Source organism: Sarcophilus harrisii, chromosome 5 (genome assembly GCF_902635505.1).
Source record: "Sarcophilus harrisii chromosome 5, mSarHar1.11, whole genome shotgun sequence".
In the NCBI taxonomy this organism is placed as follows: domain Eukaryota; kingdom Metazoa; phylum Chordata; class Mammalia; order Dasyuromorphia; family Dasyuridae; genus Sarcophilus; species Sarcophilus harrisii.
In genome coordinates, this window is record NC_045430.1 from 130599246 (window position 1) to 130618975 (window position 19730).

The 19730-nt window shown below is 34.5% G+C and overlaps 2 protein-coding genes across 4 annotated transcripts in view; one reads left to right on the forward strand and one right to left on the reverse strand.

The window, feature by feature from the left end:
- Positions 1-19730, forward strand: part of CDC123 (cell division cycle 123) — a 127751-nt gene that overhangs the window by 3711 nt on the left and 104310 nt on the right. For 2 of the 3 annotated variants that reach the window (XM_031938584.1, XM_031938585.1), the window contains one exon: positions 1133-1252. The gene's annotated coding sequence lies outside the window, so the exon portion shown is untranslated. Of the gene's footprint in view, positions 1-974; positions 1253-19730 lie in introns of those variants that run through there. The other variant, XM_023504716.2, reaches the window with a different exon arrangement.
- The window catches only part of NUDT5 (nudix hydrolase 5), a 29574-nt gene continuing 16901 nt past the window's right edge, over positions 7058-19730 (reverse strand). Inside the window, exons 3-10 of the mRNA XM_031938587.1 lie at positions 18808-18875; positions 15831-15883; positions 14326-14433; positions 12109-12204; positions 11152-11253; positions 10344-10352; positions 10157-10210; positions 7058-7295 (exon numbers count right to left, since the gene is read on the reverse strand). Of these exons, the coding sequence (XP_031794447.1) occupies positions 7186-7295; positions 10157-10210; positions 10344-10352; positions 11152-11253; positions 12109-12204; positions 14326-14433; positions 15831-15883; positions 18808-18875 (600 nt within the window). The 3' untranslated portion in view covers positions 7058-7185. The remainder of the gene's footprint in view (positions 7296-10156; positions 10211-10343; positions 10353-11151; positions 11254-12108; positions 12205-14325; positions 14434-15830; positions 15884-18807; positions 18876-19730) is intronic.

The following is a 19730-nucleotide window of genomic DNA, read 5'->3' on the forward strand; positions in this document are numbered from 1 at the left end:
ACTTAAATCTTTATTTTTCTCTTTTCTCTAATATGGCCAGCTACTCTCTCCAACATTTTTAGTTTTTCTTAACTTTCCTGGCAGCCTCAGTTTATTTTGACCTTTGGCATCACTGAAAGTATTCTTACAATGCATGCCTTTGTATTCATTGTTGGTAGGAGAGTTAGGTAAATGGGACCTGACCTATCAGTTCTGTTTCGTGAAATTATCAGTAATTTGTGTTGCATGTAAGGAGCATGATGACAACTGAAAAATATTTTTTAATCCTAAATTGAAATGTAAACCCAGGCTTATTCAATCTTGCTCATCCCTCGTACAAAAGTTAGCGCCCCCCCCCCCCATTCAAAGCAGACTTTCATCCATTTAAATCACAGTCCACAAAAACCCCCATTGACTTTAAAAGCTAAACTAACCCAAAAACCAATCCTATCAGAGGACATATTAGTTTAAAATTTTTTAAAAAGTCAACATCCTAATAAAAGTAAGGAAAATTTCCCCCAACAGAGGCACATTTCCCTATGCTAATCCCACAAAATGTCACCAATAGGAAAGAGAATTCACATAGGAAAAGACATGAGCCTAAGAAATTATGTCTAAGGAACTTGTCTCCAGGGAAACTCAAATTCTTAATGTGGCATCTTACTGGACTACAACTACAATTCTACAACTAATAGTATTGTTACTTTTTCCATAAAATCTATTTTCTATTGGCCTGGTGGTGTTATTGGCTTGCAGACAATATTCTGTTGGGGTCTTCTTGAGATCTCCAAGGTTTCTCTTGCCGTCTCCTTTCAGGACCTGTGATCTACCCACTGAATCAACCAGACCCTAGCATCCTTGGAGACTACCACCTACTTCCCCTACTCCTCTGCCCTTTGCCTGCCACCTGTTTCGTTCTGATTACTTTCAGGGAGGAGGGGAGGGAGGGCTGTGGGATGGGTGATGACTAGTCACAATGGCATAGCCTGGGCTCTTTGGGTAAGACGACTCCTGCCTCAGCACCTCTGCACTGAGGACATGGACCATCCTAGATGTATTGGGACTTAGGCCTTGAGTGTAGGGACTCACACTACCTTGGTTGGAATCTCATGGGAAAAGAAATGTTGGTTATCTACCTGACCTATTTTCACAGGTCAAGGAATCTTAATATGTGCCCAAGTCAGGGATTTGAATTGAAGCTACCCATGGTACATTAAGTGAAGACAAGCACAAGAAGGCCAAGATGGAATCCTGAAGTCTTTCTATACTCTAGGTGAGTTCTTTTCCAACATAGCCCAGCCCTACTCCCTCTTCTGATGGAAGATACCTCAACAGCAGGGTGTCCCACATCTTCTGTGTTACCCCAAATATCTTTTGTCCCAAAGTGTCTCCCTAAACTCTACTCCTTGCAAACTGACTGGGTCTACAAAAATTGGTTCTCAGGTTTTTTTTTGTATTAGCCACAGGGATTAGAAACACTGATGATGGCTGCCCTCAGAAGGCCTCTTAATACCCAGAGAGACCTCCTAGCTTGTTATCAGTGAGTATAGCTATCCCAAGTGTTACATGAAAGACTACCTTAGATGTAGGAAGAGCTCTAGCTTGGGAATCAGGAGACTTGAGCTTCAGTGTTTGCTTTCCTACTGACTTCTCCTCTTCCTCAGTTTTTTTTTCCTCAACAATAAGAGGACTGATGGAAATAATTTTAGCTTCTTTCCAGTTCTAACATTATCTCAAAATTCTGGATTTTTTTTTCCTTAATCACAGACTGGAAGTATCTGGGGGGAAAAGTGTTTTATTATTTATTACCACTCATTCCTCACATATACAGGATGGTGTTATGCATAGAGTAGGCATTAAACACCATAAAGTTTTATCACTGACAAATTTGTCTATTGATTGTCTATCATTAGCACAACCACTGTGTGGGGAGCCAAGTAAGATGCAAAGGTTGCTATCATCAAGGATCTTGTGATGTAATGGAAGAAATAAAGCATGCACAGATAATCTAATCAGGGAGTATGTGAGAAGCATTAAATAAGGCACAGAGTGCAATGAGAATTCAGAGGTGAGAGAGAGATTGCTTCTAGATGGCACTATCTTAGAGAGGCTTTAACAAGGTTATAAAGAAAGATGGGTCAAGTTTCAATAGGAAGTGATGAAGAAAAGAGCACTTCAGGAGGGAAGAGTATGGAAGAAGACAAGAACAGTTATTCAATAGTCAATAAGCATGTATTAAATGTATATTAAATGCCGAGCACTGTGCTAAATGTTTGGAATACAAAAAAAGGCAAAAGATAGTTCAGCTAACGGCAGAGATACAATGAAAATTACTACAGAAGATATATGCACACAAGATATAGACAGAATAAATTAAAGATAATCCATAGAGGGAACATGAAGGGGGAGGGGGATTAAGAAAAGGGTTCTAGTAAAAGATGAGATTTTAGCTAGGATTTGAAAGAAACAAAAGAAGCCAGGAAATAGAGATATGAAGGGACAATATTCCAAACATAAGGAACAGGCAGTAAAAATACCGAATTCAGACTGTTTTTGTGTGGTCTTTCTGTAAAAACCAGCAAGGCCAGTGTGTTTGGATCAGAGTACATGGCAGACAGTAAGATGTAAGAAAATTGGAAAAGGGAGGACAACATTCATGTTGTGAGTTTTGATATCAAATAAACAAGAGTAACATATTTGATCCTAGAGGGCATAGGGAGCCAATGGAATTAATTAAGTAGAGAGGTAATGATATGGTCAGATCTATACTTTATGAAAACTAATTTGATAGTTGAGTGGATGAACTGTGAGGAGAAACTTGAGGCAGAGAGATCAAGTGTGAAGTAAATGAAGGTCTGCACAGGGTGGTAGTAGTATCAAGATGGAAAGGGCCATATGTGAAATGAAAGTAAACAACAGGGCTTGGCAACAGGTTAGATATCTTAAGTGAATTAAAAGTGAGAAGTCAAAGACGATATCTAGGTTTAGATATCCTAGGTGACTGGAAGGCTGACAGAAAATAATACCAAATTAAAAAGGGAACCTTTTTTTGGGGAAAGATGAGTCCAGTTTCATATATGTTGAGTTTAAGATGTTTATAGGAAATCCAGTTTCAGATGTCTAATAGGCAATTGGAGGTTAGGGAAGAAATATAAGATTAGATAAAATAGCTCTGAGAATCATCTACAAAGAAATGATAGATGAAACCATGGGAACTGAATGAGATTGCTAAGAGAAATAGTATTGAAAAAGAAAAAGGTGCAGGACAGAATTCTGCCCACAGCCAATGAGTGACCTGGATGAAAACCCAGTAAATGAAAGGAAAAAGAATTCAGACAGCTAGGAGAACCTGGAGAGAGGAATGAAACAGAATCCTAGAGAGAAGAGTTATCAATAGTGTTAGGTCAAATAGGATGGAGAATTCAATTAAGGTCATTAGACTTGGCAATTCAGAGATCACTGTAACTTTGGCGAAAACAATTTCCATGAATAATGAGATAAGAAATCTCACTGTAGAATTAAAAAAAAAAAGATTGAAAGGAAAAAAATGGAAGCATCTACTGTAGACAGGTTGTCAAAGTTAGCCACAAAAAGGGGACAAGTATGGGATACTAGGAGAAAGAATGGATCAAGTGATGGTTTTTTGAAAATGGGATGACATGGGCATATTTCTAAGTACCAAGGAAACAACCAGTAGACAGGGATAGGTTGAAGATAAGTGGGGATGATAGATGAGATAATCTGCTGAAGAAGATGGGATGGAATGACACACAGGGTATTCCTTGGTAAGAAAAGCCACTTATTTGTGTGAAACAGGAGTGAAGGAAAAGATAGTGGCAGAAGGCGAATGAGTGATGTGACATGATAAAGGGAAAAGAAGGAAGTCTCGGTGAATGGTCTCTTTTTTTCTAACTAAAATATGAGGTAAGGTTCTCAATAGTAGGGTAGGGTGAGGGATAGCCATGGAATGTTTTAGAGATGAAAAAGTTTAGAAGTTGCTGTATAATTAAAAGTTAGTATCATCATGACAGATATAAAAGGATTGAGGCCAGTTGAAATTATGCAAAATACACACACCCACACAATTTGTGGTAGATCAGTTGGCATACTTTCACAATCTTTTTCAGGAAAATGGTAATACAATCTGGAATAGAAGTTAAATGTAAGGGAGTTGTGAGAGACAATAATGAAAAGATGCATATCATAGAGGGTTTTAAAAATAATTTTAAACTATATTCAAAGCAATGGGAAAGTTTTTTGAGTAGAGAAAGGTTTTTGGGAAGGTTCACCTACTTTGGGTATGCAAAACAGAGAAGGGAGAAAGAGTGGAGGAGAGAAACTAATACACAGTTTATTCTAGTAATCTGTAAGGGAAGTAATGAAGAGTACACACAGGAGTGGTAGAATGGATTAAAGAGAATGGACAAGATTTTGATCAGATGTGAAGGGAAGAGACTGATATCAGTAGAGTGGGAAAATTATGGGGAGTTGATTAACTTGTTGGGGAACAATGGAGTTCTGTTTTTGATAGCAGATTGGAAGAACAATGTAAAGGCCATATGGAAACATCAATATACAGGTAGGGTTCGCTTTTTGTTGTATAAGTAGCTGGACTAGATTGAAAGATATCTTTTAGCTCAATGCGTGCCCCGTCTAGCTGAATTAAGCAGGTTGCTGGGGATTGGGGATAAGGATGATAGCCACTTCTTTGTTTTATTACCAAAGGAAAAGTTGTGCAGTACTGGTTGCCACTTAGCAGCTTTTTTCCCCCTGTGAGGGCAGCAAGTAAAGTAAAGTCACAGAACATTAGAAAATAAAAGAACTTTATCACTATAGAGGAAGAGTTGGTTTTCTGCTCATGATTCTCAATAAAAGCAAGAGAGCAGGTTTTGTGAACTTTAAGATAAGTTGTTCCCCTTTTTGTTGCTTTGGCTAATAACAACAAACAAAATATCTCTGGATAGCTAAAAAAACACCATCATTATTTAAATGGGGATTTGGTTGTGAAATGTACCACATGAATAAGATGGGCTAATGGATCAGAGGGCTTTTAACCAAGGCAGAGGGCTTTTAACTGCTCTCATTCTCCTGTGTCACCTGGGCTCTTCCAGGTTACTTCCTCTGGGAAGCCTTTCCTTCTACTCCCAGGTCAGTGTTCATTGCTGATCATGTTGCTCTGAGACAGATATATTTATCTCCTTTGCCTCCCTCCCTTCCCATGCCATTATATTTTTCTGTGTTCATGTTGCACGCCCTGCCTTGTTGGAAGCTCCCTGATGGCATGATTGTGTTGTTTCTTTAATCTTATTATTCTCAGGGTTTAACACAGAGATTAATAAATGTCCATGAAGTCAGTTAATACACCAGTTCATGTAGGTAATTGCCCTTCCCTAGTCATAGACTTATTTATCTAAGCCAGTATAAGAAGCCAAATTCTAGAATCGGGATATACATCTTAAAAAAGAAAGTACATTTTCACTTATTAATCTCACTTTCAAAGTTTAGTAGAATTGGTCATCTTTAGTTCCATCATATGATGATTAGTCATCAAGCCAGGAAAAATCATGAAAATTATTTCATGGTCAAAACAGGGAAAAATTCAATTACAAGAAAATGAATTGTGATTTTCAATTGGATTCCAAGTTGCCAGCCTGTTATAATATTTCTATTTGATCTGCTTGAAAAGATACTTTAGGAATGGTAATCTTCCTAAGGTCTTCCTTAGTCTAAGCTAAAGTAAACTCCTCCTTGAATGTCCTTGTGCCTCATGGGGGCACAACTTGGGTACATCATCAAATAATCTCTTTGAGGGCCTGAGAAGATAGGCAGACCCTCAAAGGGGGAAGGACAGGTTTTAATCAGGTAGCAGGTGCCTCCTCCCATTTTGATTTGGGAGATAATTTTGTCTAGCATTCTTGTCTCTTAACAGGGAGCACTACAGGCCTAGGCCAGGCATCAGCACTTAAGAGATACTTCAAGTATCTCAGTCTTTTAACTATTTAGGTGAATATTCACTGTAAATCTATTAGATCTGTTTTCAAAGTAAGTCCCCAAATGCCCTAAAAGACTGCAAAAATGATATGGACAGAAAGGACCCACCAAATGTGCTAAAAAACTAATGTTCCTCTTTGTCCGTGAGTGCAAGAAATCTGTCTTTCTAAATGATGGCTAACATGGCAATTAGTGTAGTCCAAAAATAGAGCTATGTCATATTGATTTGTAAGTTATTCATGCTGACAAAATGTACAATGTTTATATAGAAGGAAAAGGCACCAAAACGAGACAAGTGAATACTGAGTTGTATTACAGTCATTTTTTTTTTTGCCATAGTATGGTAGCTATATGACAGGCTTATCAAATGAAAATAACAGTGCTTCCCAAAAAGTTGCCTGAATTCTCTTTCCTTTCAAGTTAATATTAATAATGTAGGACTCTCTTGCTAATCCTTATGGGAATGTTAAGTTCCCATTATATCTGTTCTTGGTCAGAGCTCACATATATTGAAGATGATTCTTTGTAAAAGAGGCAGAATAGATCAGTATCACTAGAAGTGGGGATGAAAGATTAGGAATTTAACATTTTTAATTTTGAAGTTTAATTCATTTTTAAAGTTACTATGTGGCTGTCCCTGCCAGTCCAAGCCACCATGCCTCACTGTTTAGGTTTTGATAGTTTATTATAATGAATGCAAATAGCAATTGCTTTCTGATCAGAAACTTTTGAGAGTCTTCTTCCAGACTATTTTTGTATTGCTCACAATTCTTACCCAGGCCTCAGTCATTAATGAGAATAGGAGGTATAGAGGGAAGAAAATAATTTTTCTCTTTGTGAAGTTCAGAAGGTCTATTTTCGCGTGGAAATTTCACAATAATTTTTTTTTCTACGTAATGTTTTTATATCTATAAGCATAAGTGGATTTAGACATAACAGTGGAGGGATTTTATTCAAAACTAGTTGACTATAAATGACTTTTAGGTTTCTATATTTGTGTATTCCTTATTGAAAAATTTCAAGTGAGCCTAAAAAGTAAAACTTTAGGTTATACTTCATTGATAATACAATTTCATCAAACACTGTGTGCATTTTATATTGCCTTTATTTTATGAAAAAGCTAATTCAAAACCTACATTAACTATGTTAATACAAAGTCCAACCATGAAAGATTGGCCTCATTTACAAAAACATAGAGGTGAGTCTTGGTGAGTTTCAGAATTTCAGGAATGGCACTTCAAAGGGTTTTGCATTGGCGTGTTTCAGTGCCAAAGCATAAGAATAGACTCTGGCATCCACCTTGAGATTTTCATCAGCTACCAGGTCTACAGAAGATAAACAAAACTAGTGAGAATACATACAGACAACTGTCCCACCCCATCATATTACTATTCCCAAAACTATAGAAAACACTAAGCATGGGAGGGTGTTTAAGCAATTGCACACTTGAAGAGATGAAGAACACAGGTTCTCCAAAGGTTATAAGGACACAGAGTCCAATGGCAACTGTTTCCCTTGTTTTTGTTAAACTTTTTAAAAAAGGTAAATCCTCTATAAATATATTTCATAAGAATTATTACACAGATCTGGGCATATCAGACAGACCTCAGACACTGCAGGGATTTACATAACCATCATTCTACCTTGGGCTTTCATTACCCCCCTCTTAGATTTATTGCAAGAGTCACTATTGGTTTTCTTGCTTGCAATCGCTTCCCTTTCAATTTCTTCCTCTAAAAAACTGCCAAATTAGTAAGACACTGCAATGACTTTGTTACTATCCTGTTGAAAAAAGTGTTAGTGGCTCACTATTCCTTTAGAATAAAATACAAATTTCACAGCCCAAAATTTAAAAGCCCTTCCAATTGGCTTTTATCTACTTTTCTATACTTATTTCATTATTATCATTATCTTTATTATTATAAGTTCCAAATGGGCCAAGCCTACCTCTTCTCCATCTCTAGCTTCCATGACCAGAAAAGTAATCCCTAGTTTAGATGCCAATTCCTAAGTAAAGTCTTTGCTGATCACTGATCAATCTTTCTCAAACATTATATTTATTTATGCCAAAGCATTCAATGTCTTCAAGGTGACAGCTTGCTTCATTTCCACCCCCTACATCTTCCTTGGTGCCTAGTACAGCGTAGGAACCTTAATAATGCATGTTGAGTTGAATGATTCTGACTGGACCAAAGAGCAAGATTGCATATTATCTAAGTTAGAAATTCGTTATCTTTTAATGCTAGAGCATCTTTTTTGTTTGTTTTGTTTTGTTTGATCTAAACAAACAAACTAACAAAAATCTTATGGCTGGTTCAGAAGTTTCTTAAATTTACTCATAGATGTATGAGGTCTTGGAGTACTACTGCATTAGGCATTGCTTATGGAGAACTATTTTATTTGAGGATGATCACCTTTTAAATTCTACGTTTCATTTCTCAGCTTTCTGTTCAAAAATAGGTTGCATGCCCTCTATTTTTACATAAGGGTCCCATCCATAAGTTGCTTTGGAAAAGACAGCCTTTCCCTCCAACCCATATGGCAGAAGACCATTTTATGTTTGAATATTCAGTGCAGCAACTGCAGAACCTCCAGGCTTAATAGTAAATATAAAAATCAATTAGGAGTGGAAAAGATGTCCTTGATTAATGTTTACCTTAAAAGACAACTATCACAAATCTCACTGAGACAAAAATCACAAAGAACAAGAAAAAAAGGCATTCTTTGAACCCATGAAAAACTGGCAGTCATAAATGCTGACTTGAATTTCTTCAATAAAATATTTTTCTTTAGTATTTATTAAATCTTTCAGGAACAGAATTAAGGGCTTTGGGGAAGTGGTTGAATAACAGAATTGCAAGATTGTGAAAAGACCTCAGTGGCCTTTTAGTACAACTTATTGGAGGATTCTCTTAATTTTTATGAGACATTCAATATAATCTGTACAGAGTAATCCAATTCAATAAACATTTACTAAGCACCTACTATGCATCAGCACTGTGCTAAGCACTGGAGATACAAAAAGAGGGGAAAAGACAGTCCCTGCCCTAGAATTTATAACCTAATAGGGGAGACAACATTTAAATAAATTTAAACAAAGCAAGTTGTATACAGAATAAATAGTAATAATTAAAAGAGGGGAAGCACTGGACTAAAGAAGAGAAGCTGTGATTTTGTATAATGGGGGAATGAAGAGGATGTTGTCTGGCTTCCGAGTATTTCACTTAGTACTTCTGTTTCTCACTCCAAGTATATAGCTAGCCAAAGGTCTGAAATCCTCAACCTGACTACTTTAATTAAGCTCTAACTGGGAAATTCCAAAGCTATTTCTAGCTCAATTAAAATTTTTTAAAAGTATAGAAATGGGAAGTCTTTGTAAATAGTGCCACAATTAGTTCCACACATACTTTTTATTGCTTTTCTTTAAAAAAGAAAAACAAAAACAAAAACAAACCAGGAAAAATGAAACAAGTTTAAAGAATGACATAAAAGCACTTAAAAGTTGTCAGTAGGTAAAAAACAAAAATTTAGTTTTTTAGATAGGTTGATAGAAAGAAAAAGTATGCATCTAGATATTATGTAATTCAATAAATTCAATGTGAACATAAATTTATAGCTGAGAAGGACCTTAGGAATTATTTAGTCTCACTTTTACATTTTACAGATAAGGAAACTGAAGTACAGAGGGAATAAATGACTTTCCTGAGATCACAGGCAGGAAGTGGCAGAGGTATGATTTGAACCCAGCTCTGGCTAAATATTCTACTACCCTCAAAAACTGAATTGTGCTACCTTCTCTGATTTGATAAAGAACCAAGAATGTCCATCTATCCATTTGGGAATGGGGATGGGAACATACACAGTTCCTTTCAATATAGCTGACAAAAAAATCTACATGTGGCCAGTGTAGGATGTCTGCTGATAGGAATTCAGGTTAAAATTATTTTGTTTTTTAAAGAAAAAGGATCATATAATTAATTATACTATCCTATTTATGCAAAGGATTCCAAAAATATTGATGCTCTGTTTTAAAGGAAAACAAGAAATGATGGTTAAATGTAATTATCAGATTGTATAGCTTCCTTTAAGTCAGATATATAGTAAAGCAATTTTGAGATTTATGTTCAGTAGACCCAGGTGTGTGAGAGGACATAGGCATAATTAGCTGGAAGTAAGACTATCTTACCATCAATTCTCTTCAGTAGATCATTCTTTGGTAAAGAAACTACTTCCACAAATTCTTAAAAAAAAAAAAAAAATACACATATAAAAAGTAAAGTTAAAAACAGCAACAATTATACCTGTTAGCCAAGTAGGATAATGTAATAAAATGACTATACTTAGGCATGAGTAATCACTGGGAAAAAACATACCTCCATCTCCTAGAAAAAAAAAAACACCCAAAAAACAGAAGATTAAAAAAAAATTTTAGTAAAAACTATAGTATTACATTAGAAGATAATTTGGCAGAATTTTCAAAAAAGGGAAATTTAACAAGGATCTCTGTATATTTAAGATGATATCTCATATTAGATCTTCCTAAATAACTCCTAAATAAGTATTTTCTGCAATGTGTCTTTACAAAAATAGTTAAATAAGCATTAATTAGTTAATCGAAATGGTGGTTGCTGAAATATTACTATGACTGAACCAGAGAGGTTGAAAAATCAAATATTAGTTATAAATATGAATTTGCAACATGGTAAAAACATGTATTTTTGAGATGATGAGATACATAAGACTGTAATATTTGGATACTAAACATACAAACAAAAATCTTTTCTAGAAAGAGAATCACGGGACAAAGGACTTCCTAACTCCTCAGTGAAAGCTAACATCTGGAGCAAATGGAAGTGCAGCTCCTTATAAGAATTTAAAAAAAAACTGCACCAGTATCTTACAACATGTGTAATTACATTAAGTTAAGTGAATAGAGACTAGGAAAATGGACCTTATTCTATAAAAAAATTTTGTATATATTATGAAACTGAAAATATGCAAAATGTGAAGTTGGTCAGATGCCAATTAAACAACTATAAACAATAAATATATTAAGGTATGAGAATTGTCTAAAGTATTTTTATAAGATTTTATTCTTTTAAATGATTTGAAGCAGCTGGCATATTTTAGAGTTTAATACTGTTCTATACATAGAACTTTAAAGAATACATAAAAACTCACCAAGCTTTGGTTTAGGTCGTACATTTTCAGCATCATCTCCATTGATCATCACAGTCACTATATGTGTGGTACAATTTGACAAACCTGGGTCCATGCATACAGCTAAGGAGGAAGAGGCAATGGGTTACATCATCTACATCATCATCATCATCATCAAAATCATATTCCTCCTCTTCCAAATGGCCCACTTCCTAAAATTTCAGTCATGATAGAACCCTTGAAACAATTTCACTAGTATTTATAAGCAACTTTGGAAACAGTTATTTACTATGTTACCCATAGTAAGTAACAATAATTCTTGCCATTATCATTAGTAGTGCAATGAAACTGTCTTCTAGTGGACTTTACTGAAGAGTGTGGGTGAGCAAAACATTTGGCACACTATAGTTATATGTACAGTATATGCTTGTATTACTATGAAGTGGCTGCAGAAATTTGCACTAATAATGTGATCAAGGTATAAAATTTACTTCAGTAGAGTTTATCTGATAAAATCTTATCCCACATTGGTGAACAAATACAAACAGCAACAGTTGGGAAAAAAAAATCCCACTTTTGAAAGCTTTAGTATGCTGGCAAGTCTCAGTGAAGAACCAATGGGAAAGTAAAATTGATAGAATGGTTAAAGACAAATGGAAAAGTCTCCCACCAATTTTCAAGTCTTATTTACTGTGTCACAGCCCTTCCCCAACTATCTATTTGTTTAGATATACTTATGGAACCTACTGGTTAAACATTTATTTACAGAAAGCAGCTAATTTATTCTGAGAATTTCTTTAATAATGAGCTTTTCTATTTGAATCTCTATTTTTAAATTTTTTAAATTATTTAATTTTAAATTTATTTAAAAATTAATTTTTTTTAAAGTTTAGTTAAATTTTGAGGTTAAAAAAAAACAACAACAAAAAAAACAAAAAACCTGTTCCTAAACATTTCAGAGATGATAACAATACAAACCTGGAGAACATTCAGCAACATCACCTTTATAGCCAGTTTCTTCCTCAAGCTCTCGAAGAGCAGCTGTCTCTGGACTTTCATTGTCATCTATGAGACCTGTCAATCAAATTTTTGTTTATATAAAATTTCAGTTTTTAGGAGAACCTCTAATCCTTCCCATGTAACCCTTGGTATGGGGACTTGTGGGGGAGGGGGGGAGAAGAGGGGAGGGAGAGAGAAATAGCTAAGGTCTAGTCCTTTGATAGAAAGGAAAAGAAAAAAGTATGATTTGACTAAGTTCCTATACATATCATCTGTTCACTTGAGTTTGTTTATTTCTCCTGAATAGTAATACACTACATGGAGTCAGTAAAGCCTACTGGCAAGATCAGTGAGCTGGTGGTTAAAAAGATGCAGATTCCTCTATTGATTCTGACACTATTTTATCTTAAACACAGATATGTTGTGAACTGTCTGTTTCCTCATCTGCAAAACAGAAACTGCACTACCTGTCCTGCCTTTCTCTTCTTACAGAAGAGCCAATATGGCTGCCACCTGAAGGGAGAAAAGAAGATAATAAGCTAAGAGGGTTGGTGGACATAAGAGCATTACTATGGGATGTGAAGGAATGAAATTTAGTTTAGAATAAAAGCATCAGGAGACATCAGAGACTAAGTAGGAACTAAAGAATGAACAGAACCTGAATTTATACTCTCCTTTATTCATATTAACTTGGAGTATGAAAAAAAATTTGCACTAAACAGAAAAAAAATGGGTACTAGAGAAAGTAAAAGCAATAACATCCGAAGAATCATGTTCCTTTATTGTCCCCAATTTCTGAAGTACAACTTGATTCAATTCAGTAAGTTTTTATTAAGTGGAAGACATTATTCTAGATGCCAGAGGAATAGAGACAATCGTTAGCCTCAAAAAGCTTAGATTCTATGGAAGAGAGAATGTGATCCAGACAGATAACCCTGTAATTTACATTATTATGTGTATTCCTTTGAACAAATAATCAAAAAATTTAAAAACAAAAAATAAAAACCCAATTTATTTCCAAAAGAAAAAACATCCTGAAGAACTATTTACTTTCTCATTAGAGAAATGCAAATTAAAAGTTTAAGGTACCAGATTCCTTATAGCCATCAGATCAACAAAAAGAATAAATTAAAAAATTAATTGCTCAGGAGAGGGTTGGGGAGGGAACTAACATTAATGGTGAAATTAGGAATTGATCTTCTGGAAAATAATTTGGGAACATGAGTTAAAAAAAAATACTCAAGTGAACCTTCCTTTTGAGCCAGGAATGTCACTATTACAACTACAACTGATGTATATTATTAAATGAGGAAACAAAAAGACCAAACTAAATAGCAATAAGCTAATATAATATTTGAGGCTCTATAATAAACTGGAAACAGCTCACTTATTCAACAAATGGAAACAGTTGTATAGCTTGAGATGTGCTACTAATATGTCAAAAGAAATAACTCCATGGACGCAAAAGACTTATGAAAAGTCCCCAATGGAGTGACAGAGATGAAGAATGTAGATTTGATAATACAATAATTATATACAAAGAAAAAAAAGAACAAAATCTGATGATGTATAACAGAATAAAAAGACCAAATGGGGACAAAGGAACGAACAACAAATTATTTTGTTAAAGTTAATAAATATTCTTTCCCCAATGGATGAGTGAGAGAGATAAAAAACTAAAGCTCTTAATAACAAAATAAAGAACATTAAAAGAATTTATTAAACAAGCTAAAATGAAAAGCTTAATCCAAGTCAACAATGCTACCTTTCTACAAGAAATTAATAGACTTGAAGTATCTCTTTTCTCCCTGACATTCTAAAAACTGGAATGAGTAGTCTAGGTGTTACTAGGATGAAGCCAGGGTGAAGAGAAGGAAAGACACAAAATAGGTTTCAGTGAGAAAAAAAAGAAAAATATGGTTAAGAAGAATAGTAACAGGCCAGAAGGGATATATTAAGTGGGGAAGTTGTGAAGATTATTACCTAGAAGGAAGGCAGGAATCATATACCTTATCTTGATGGTGGGCTGGAGGCACTCAAGTACCTTCCTGCAGGTGGCAGTGTGGTTCTGCTTCCCACTTGCCTGGACACAGAAATATTCTGCTTATGCCACAATGAGGCCAATAAAGAACTTCTCATCAATAGCTAATTAATTCCTGTGAAACAATAATAAAGTCCTTTTCTTTGATTACTCACCTGCAGGGAACTCTAAGCAGTAGCCTCCCATTGGGGGTCTGAACTGCTTCACCAGGACAATGCATTCATAATGAAGAGTTCTTTGTAATACTGGGATAATTGCCACACCTACCACCAGGAAACAAAAAGGACAAGTGCCTATGAAAAATGTTACATATAATTTTTCACAAATATTAATTTGTAAAATTGGTTAATTACTCTTGTTTTGTTTAGGTACTTGCCTATTTGTGTCTCAAAAGAAATTTAGCAGAGTGGCTTTTAATAAAAGAATTGTTGATTCAGTTTTCCCCTCCTTTTCTAAGTCTTTTGACCCCTTTGAATATTCTGTCAATAAATGTTCCCACTTTGTTCATTCATTAGATTTCATATCTTGTTATTTTAAAGAATATTATATTATATTTCCCTTTTTCTCATCTAGGAAAATATAAACATAATCTTGACTGACAATTTATGAAGGTTTTTTTTTTCTGATTATTTGTGGTTTTTTTTAAATTTGTCCTGCAGTTTAGCCAAAACATTTTCTGTTAAATTAAACTTTGAATTTCATGAGTATTGTATGAGAATTTTGCCCTCCATTCCTATTAATTCGAGGCAATTTTCTTGAAATAAAATATTTAGGCTTTCTGTTTCTCTGAAAGAACTAGAATTCCCATAAAATCTCTTAGCAATCCATATTCCAACTCAATTTCCTTGATTTGCAAAGTTCTTGTGTCTGTTCTTCCAATCTTCTTGGTCTTTCAATTCTGTTCACTAGATTTCTCTCCTAATTCTGCCTTTCATAATCATCTGTTACATTCAAAGAACCTATCTTTTCCATTATATATCCTAAATTTTCCATTTTCTTATTAAAATTTAAAATAGTTTAAATTTTTGCTTTATGTTTTATTTTACTTTTTTATACTGCTCTTCACAGTCATTCTTTTGGCATTTCCTTTACATTTTATGGGTATCTAGAATATATGGTAGAACTTTTCTCTTCCTGGGGATTTTCAAGACAAATTTATTTTCTGCCTTAGTATTTGGTTCAACATATTGGCTGCTTCTTCTTCTTTTTTTTTTTTCCAGTTGTTTGTTCAGTTTTACATGACTGTCATTTGTTTGGCTGGCTTTTCTATAACACGCTTATTTTAAGTAAAACTTATGAATAAATATGATTAAATTAAATCCAGTATGGTAATTGAGAAATGGTGCTACGATCACCAGAAATGGTGTAGTTCGTAGAAGGAAGAACAAGTTTTGTAAGGAAGATTAAATTCTGTTTTGGACATGTATAGTCTGAACCATCCAAAAGACAGGTAGTTGGTTACATGGGAATAGAATGGAGCTACATACATAGATTTGGAATCCTGTACATGGAAGTGATGACTGCAGTCATAAGATATAGGATATAAGCAAAAAAAAAAAAGGCAAGTCAAAGATAGGCTATGGGCATTCAGACTATGGGCAGAGGGAGAACAACACTGAGAGAGACAGAAGAATAGTCAGATAGAGATTTGTTGTCATACCATCAGCAGAAAGGCCTTCTTTCCTAGTGGTGCGTTTCACAGTTTCCCAAGTTCTGTTAGGAGAGGAAGGGGAAGAAAAAAACAAACAAAACATTACAGTTGAGGTCAGTAGATTAGCTGTATACTAGTTAGAGTTTTGCTGTATACTAGTTAAGAGTTTTGCTGTTGCAAAACATGCATTTTTACCTGGAATGGTGGTCAAGAAAATCAGAAAGAAGCTTAGTTTTTCAGAGACACCTTGCAATTGTGAAGTTGCCTTTTGAAAATAACCAAAGTCATTCCTACCAAGTTTAGTGAAACAGCTGATGATTCATGTGACACTTGAGATCAAGGGTTCTTAACCTAGAATCCATGAACTTCCCCCCTCAATATTGTGATAATTATATATTCCAATATAATTTATTTCCTTTGTAATTTCCTATTTTTCATGCATTTAAAAGGATAATTATAAGAAGAGGTCCAAAGTTTTTATCAGACTGCCCAGGAAATCCCTGACACGCAAAAAAGGTTAAGAACCCCTGCTTTTGCTGCTAATCTAAATAGCAAGCCTGCTGGCTATTATGGCCAGAAAGTTTCATATCATTCACAGCCCAGAGGTCATTTAATTAGGGTCATAGTTTATCTGTGAATCATGCTTTTCCGTTCACAAGCAATGGTGATGAGTAAGGATTTTGGTTTTGGACAGAAGTGACATTGTAGAAATATTAAAGTCCCCTTGAAAATTCTGTTTGCCTACCTCTAGTAAAATATCTATGAGAACTTTCTGAAGGACAGATATGAGATAGTATGATTCAGTTTAAAAAACATGCCCAAATCTACCACTTTGGTAGATAAAAATTCTTCACTTGCTACACATAAACTCTGCACAAATAAACAAAAAAGTGAAGCGACTTGGAAAGGATTTATTTCTGACTTGAAACTTGATGAATAATTTGATGACCATGCACTTGCCTTGAGTTCTATGTAACATTATAAATTATCTTATATTTTTCTTCCTAGTAAAAACAGAAATTGTTAGACAGAAAACTCAGGTACTATAATAGTCATGCAAATTGTCTACACAAAGGGGAAAATTGTCTTTACTGCCCCAAGTTTACCCTTTAATGGTCTCTTAAAATGGAGGTGAGTGCAAGAAAATCAACCCGAGAGCTGACTATAAAAGGCCAGATGGCCTAAGGATCACTCCCCCAATAGAAACAAGGCCCCAGGAATTTAGGATATTATTAGGGATCCTTCATATTATTGTAAGAGGAGCAATAAGACATATAGTTCTGTGGGGGCAGTCTACCTCTATATGTCTGTTGTCTGGTGCCTTGTAGCAGAAGACAAATCAGTTAAAGAGATCTAAAGGAAGGGGCTACAAAATTATAGCACTAAAGTGAAAATCATGCATGATCAATCAACAATAAAAATAGGCTGCTCCCAACATCTTCATATTCCTGTTAGTAGGAAAAGCCAACCACACAAAAATCTTTGGTAAAAGTAAATAGCAAGGGTTGCAACAGAAAAAAAAAAAACAAAAACAAAAAAACCTTTGATACAGCTCTCACTGCTGCCTCCTAAGGTCAGTCTTAAACAGACTGAAGGAGAAGGTGCTAGGAAAAGCACTGAGGACTCCAGCCCAAATGCTCTAGGAATAAGGGGAAACAAGAGGGATAGTGTCATTTCAGCAATAACAATAAAGCAAACAACCAATTACGAATGTACCTATGCCTGATAAACCAGTCTCCCTGTGATTAATAAAGAGACTAGAGTAGGAATGCCTGTGTAAGTAAAAGATATCCAAAAAATTGTGGAAGCTTGGTTATATCTTAACTTAGATCTTCAACTAGTTTTTGGAGGGAAAAGTCAAGAAAATATTTAGTACCCAAAAAGCAGGGAAACTTAAGTTCTTGCTCCAGTTTCAAGTTCAGTTTGTTCATCTATAAGATTAGGTTATAAGTTATCTTTCAGCTGAAAAATAAAAAAAAATTCTAGGGTGCTAAGAATCCTGTTGTCTAGTGTAATCTTTGTTATAGCAGAGCTTTACTAAATCTCTTTTCCCACCTTGTAACTATCATGAGATATAGGGAAGGGCAACTTTGTAAGTTTGTCAACATTAACTATGTCTCAAAAATTATAATTTGTCCCGTCTTTTTTTTTTTTTTTTTTTTTTGAGACAAGTAGGGTCAAATCACTTGCCCAGAATCATATTTGTGAATGTCTAAAGCCACATTTGAGCTCAGGTCTGCCCCATCTCTTTCAAAAGATGCAAAAGTAGAGATTATTCTTATCTTGGTCTTAACTTCCCTTGATGTGATTATGTATGCATATAGTTTGGAAAAAGGAAAAAAAAATTCTTTAAGTCCTTACATTTAGTTTTAAAAGTATTAAATCAATAAGCATTTAGTACAATTTTAACAAGGATTAACGCTTGTTGATCTTGATTTTGTTAAAAAACACAAACTAGGCAACAGGTACTAGGCTCTGAAGATAAAAAAAGAAAAGAACGAAACAATCCCTACTCTTAGGCAGTTTAATGTGTTAGAAAGTGGATGATATGGTATAAAATTCTGAGACCTTTTGCAGAAGTTTCACTACTTGGTAGAAAGAAACTAATTTCGAATGCAAGGAATTATACATTATAAGCATTTTACTAAATTTTCAAAAATTTTAATTTAGAATTGGTGTAATTTTTTAAACTCAGTCTAAGATGATGGCACTATTAGTTCAGACAGCACCAAACTTAACATTTTAAAATTTTACTATTTAAGTGGTATTTTATGCTATAAGCACAGAGAATAAAGTGAGATTTGAACTCTATTATATGCTTTTAGAAGCTAAACACATCATAAAAATGATATGATCGACCAAAATACCTTTTATTCTAATATGAAAATACATTTATAATGAGATAAATATTTACAGACTTGTCATGAATAGATTCTTAGAATACAAGGACTGAACATTTCTTCAGTAGGAAAAAAATTTTTTTTACCTTGTTTTACCAGTGGGATCCATATAAGTTGTTTGTTCAAGCTTGACCCATTTTCCTTCTGTAATCAACTAAAAGGAGGTAAGAATAGCATATTGGGAAAATTTCAAACCAAACAATATTTTTTTGGGACAAAAAGGCTTTTTCTGGTCATTTTTCATAGAAAGCCATTATAACCCTAAGAATACATCCTCTGAACATCTTTCTACATATGAGTTTAAAGATTGTTATATAAGCTTAGATTTTAAGACAGAGAAATGGCACTATTTCTTGGGGGACCACTAAGCAGTTGGGAAAAATGATAAGAAATGTTTTGAATCTCTGGGGCTTGGGAATTGATTTGTATTTTTAAAAAATTTGTTCTTAAAAACAAAGAGCTGGGAAAGTTATATTGGAGTGCTGATTATGGGCATACAAAGATTTTTTTACTGCCTACATATTTCACTTTGGAATTAAGATTATAAAAATCTAATTTAGTTCTGATATATTTTAAACTAAGGTGGTAATCTAGGTATATAAAATAATATGCTTTTCTTTTAATAATCTTTTAGTATTTCTCTTCTCTTTGCTAGCAAGAACCTAATTATCATTAGTAGATCAATTTATAAACATAATTTTAGACCAAAAAAGGCATTCTGGGAGGATACTAGATTCAGAGTTCTCAGGATGGTTTCAAATGTATCTACTAGAAACTTTCCAAAAGAAAATATTTGAAAAACAATCACAAAACAAACCTTCCCTCCAAACCTCTCCTACCCCCCCCCAAAAAAAAACACCTACTTACCCACACAAAAAACAAAGAACAAACATCAACCATATTGTTGGAACTACTTTAGATCTTGAGTGTTCTAAAAACTGTAAGTAGGGTTACATAGGTGACCTACCTGACTTGCTTGTTACTTCTCAAATTGCTACTTGACTCATCC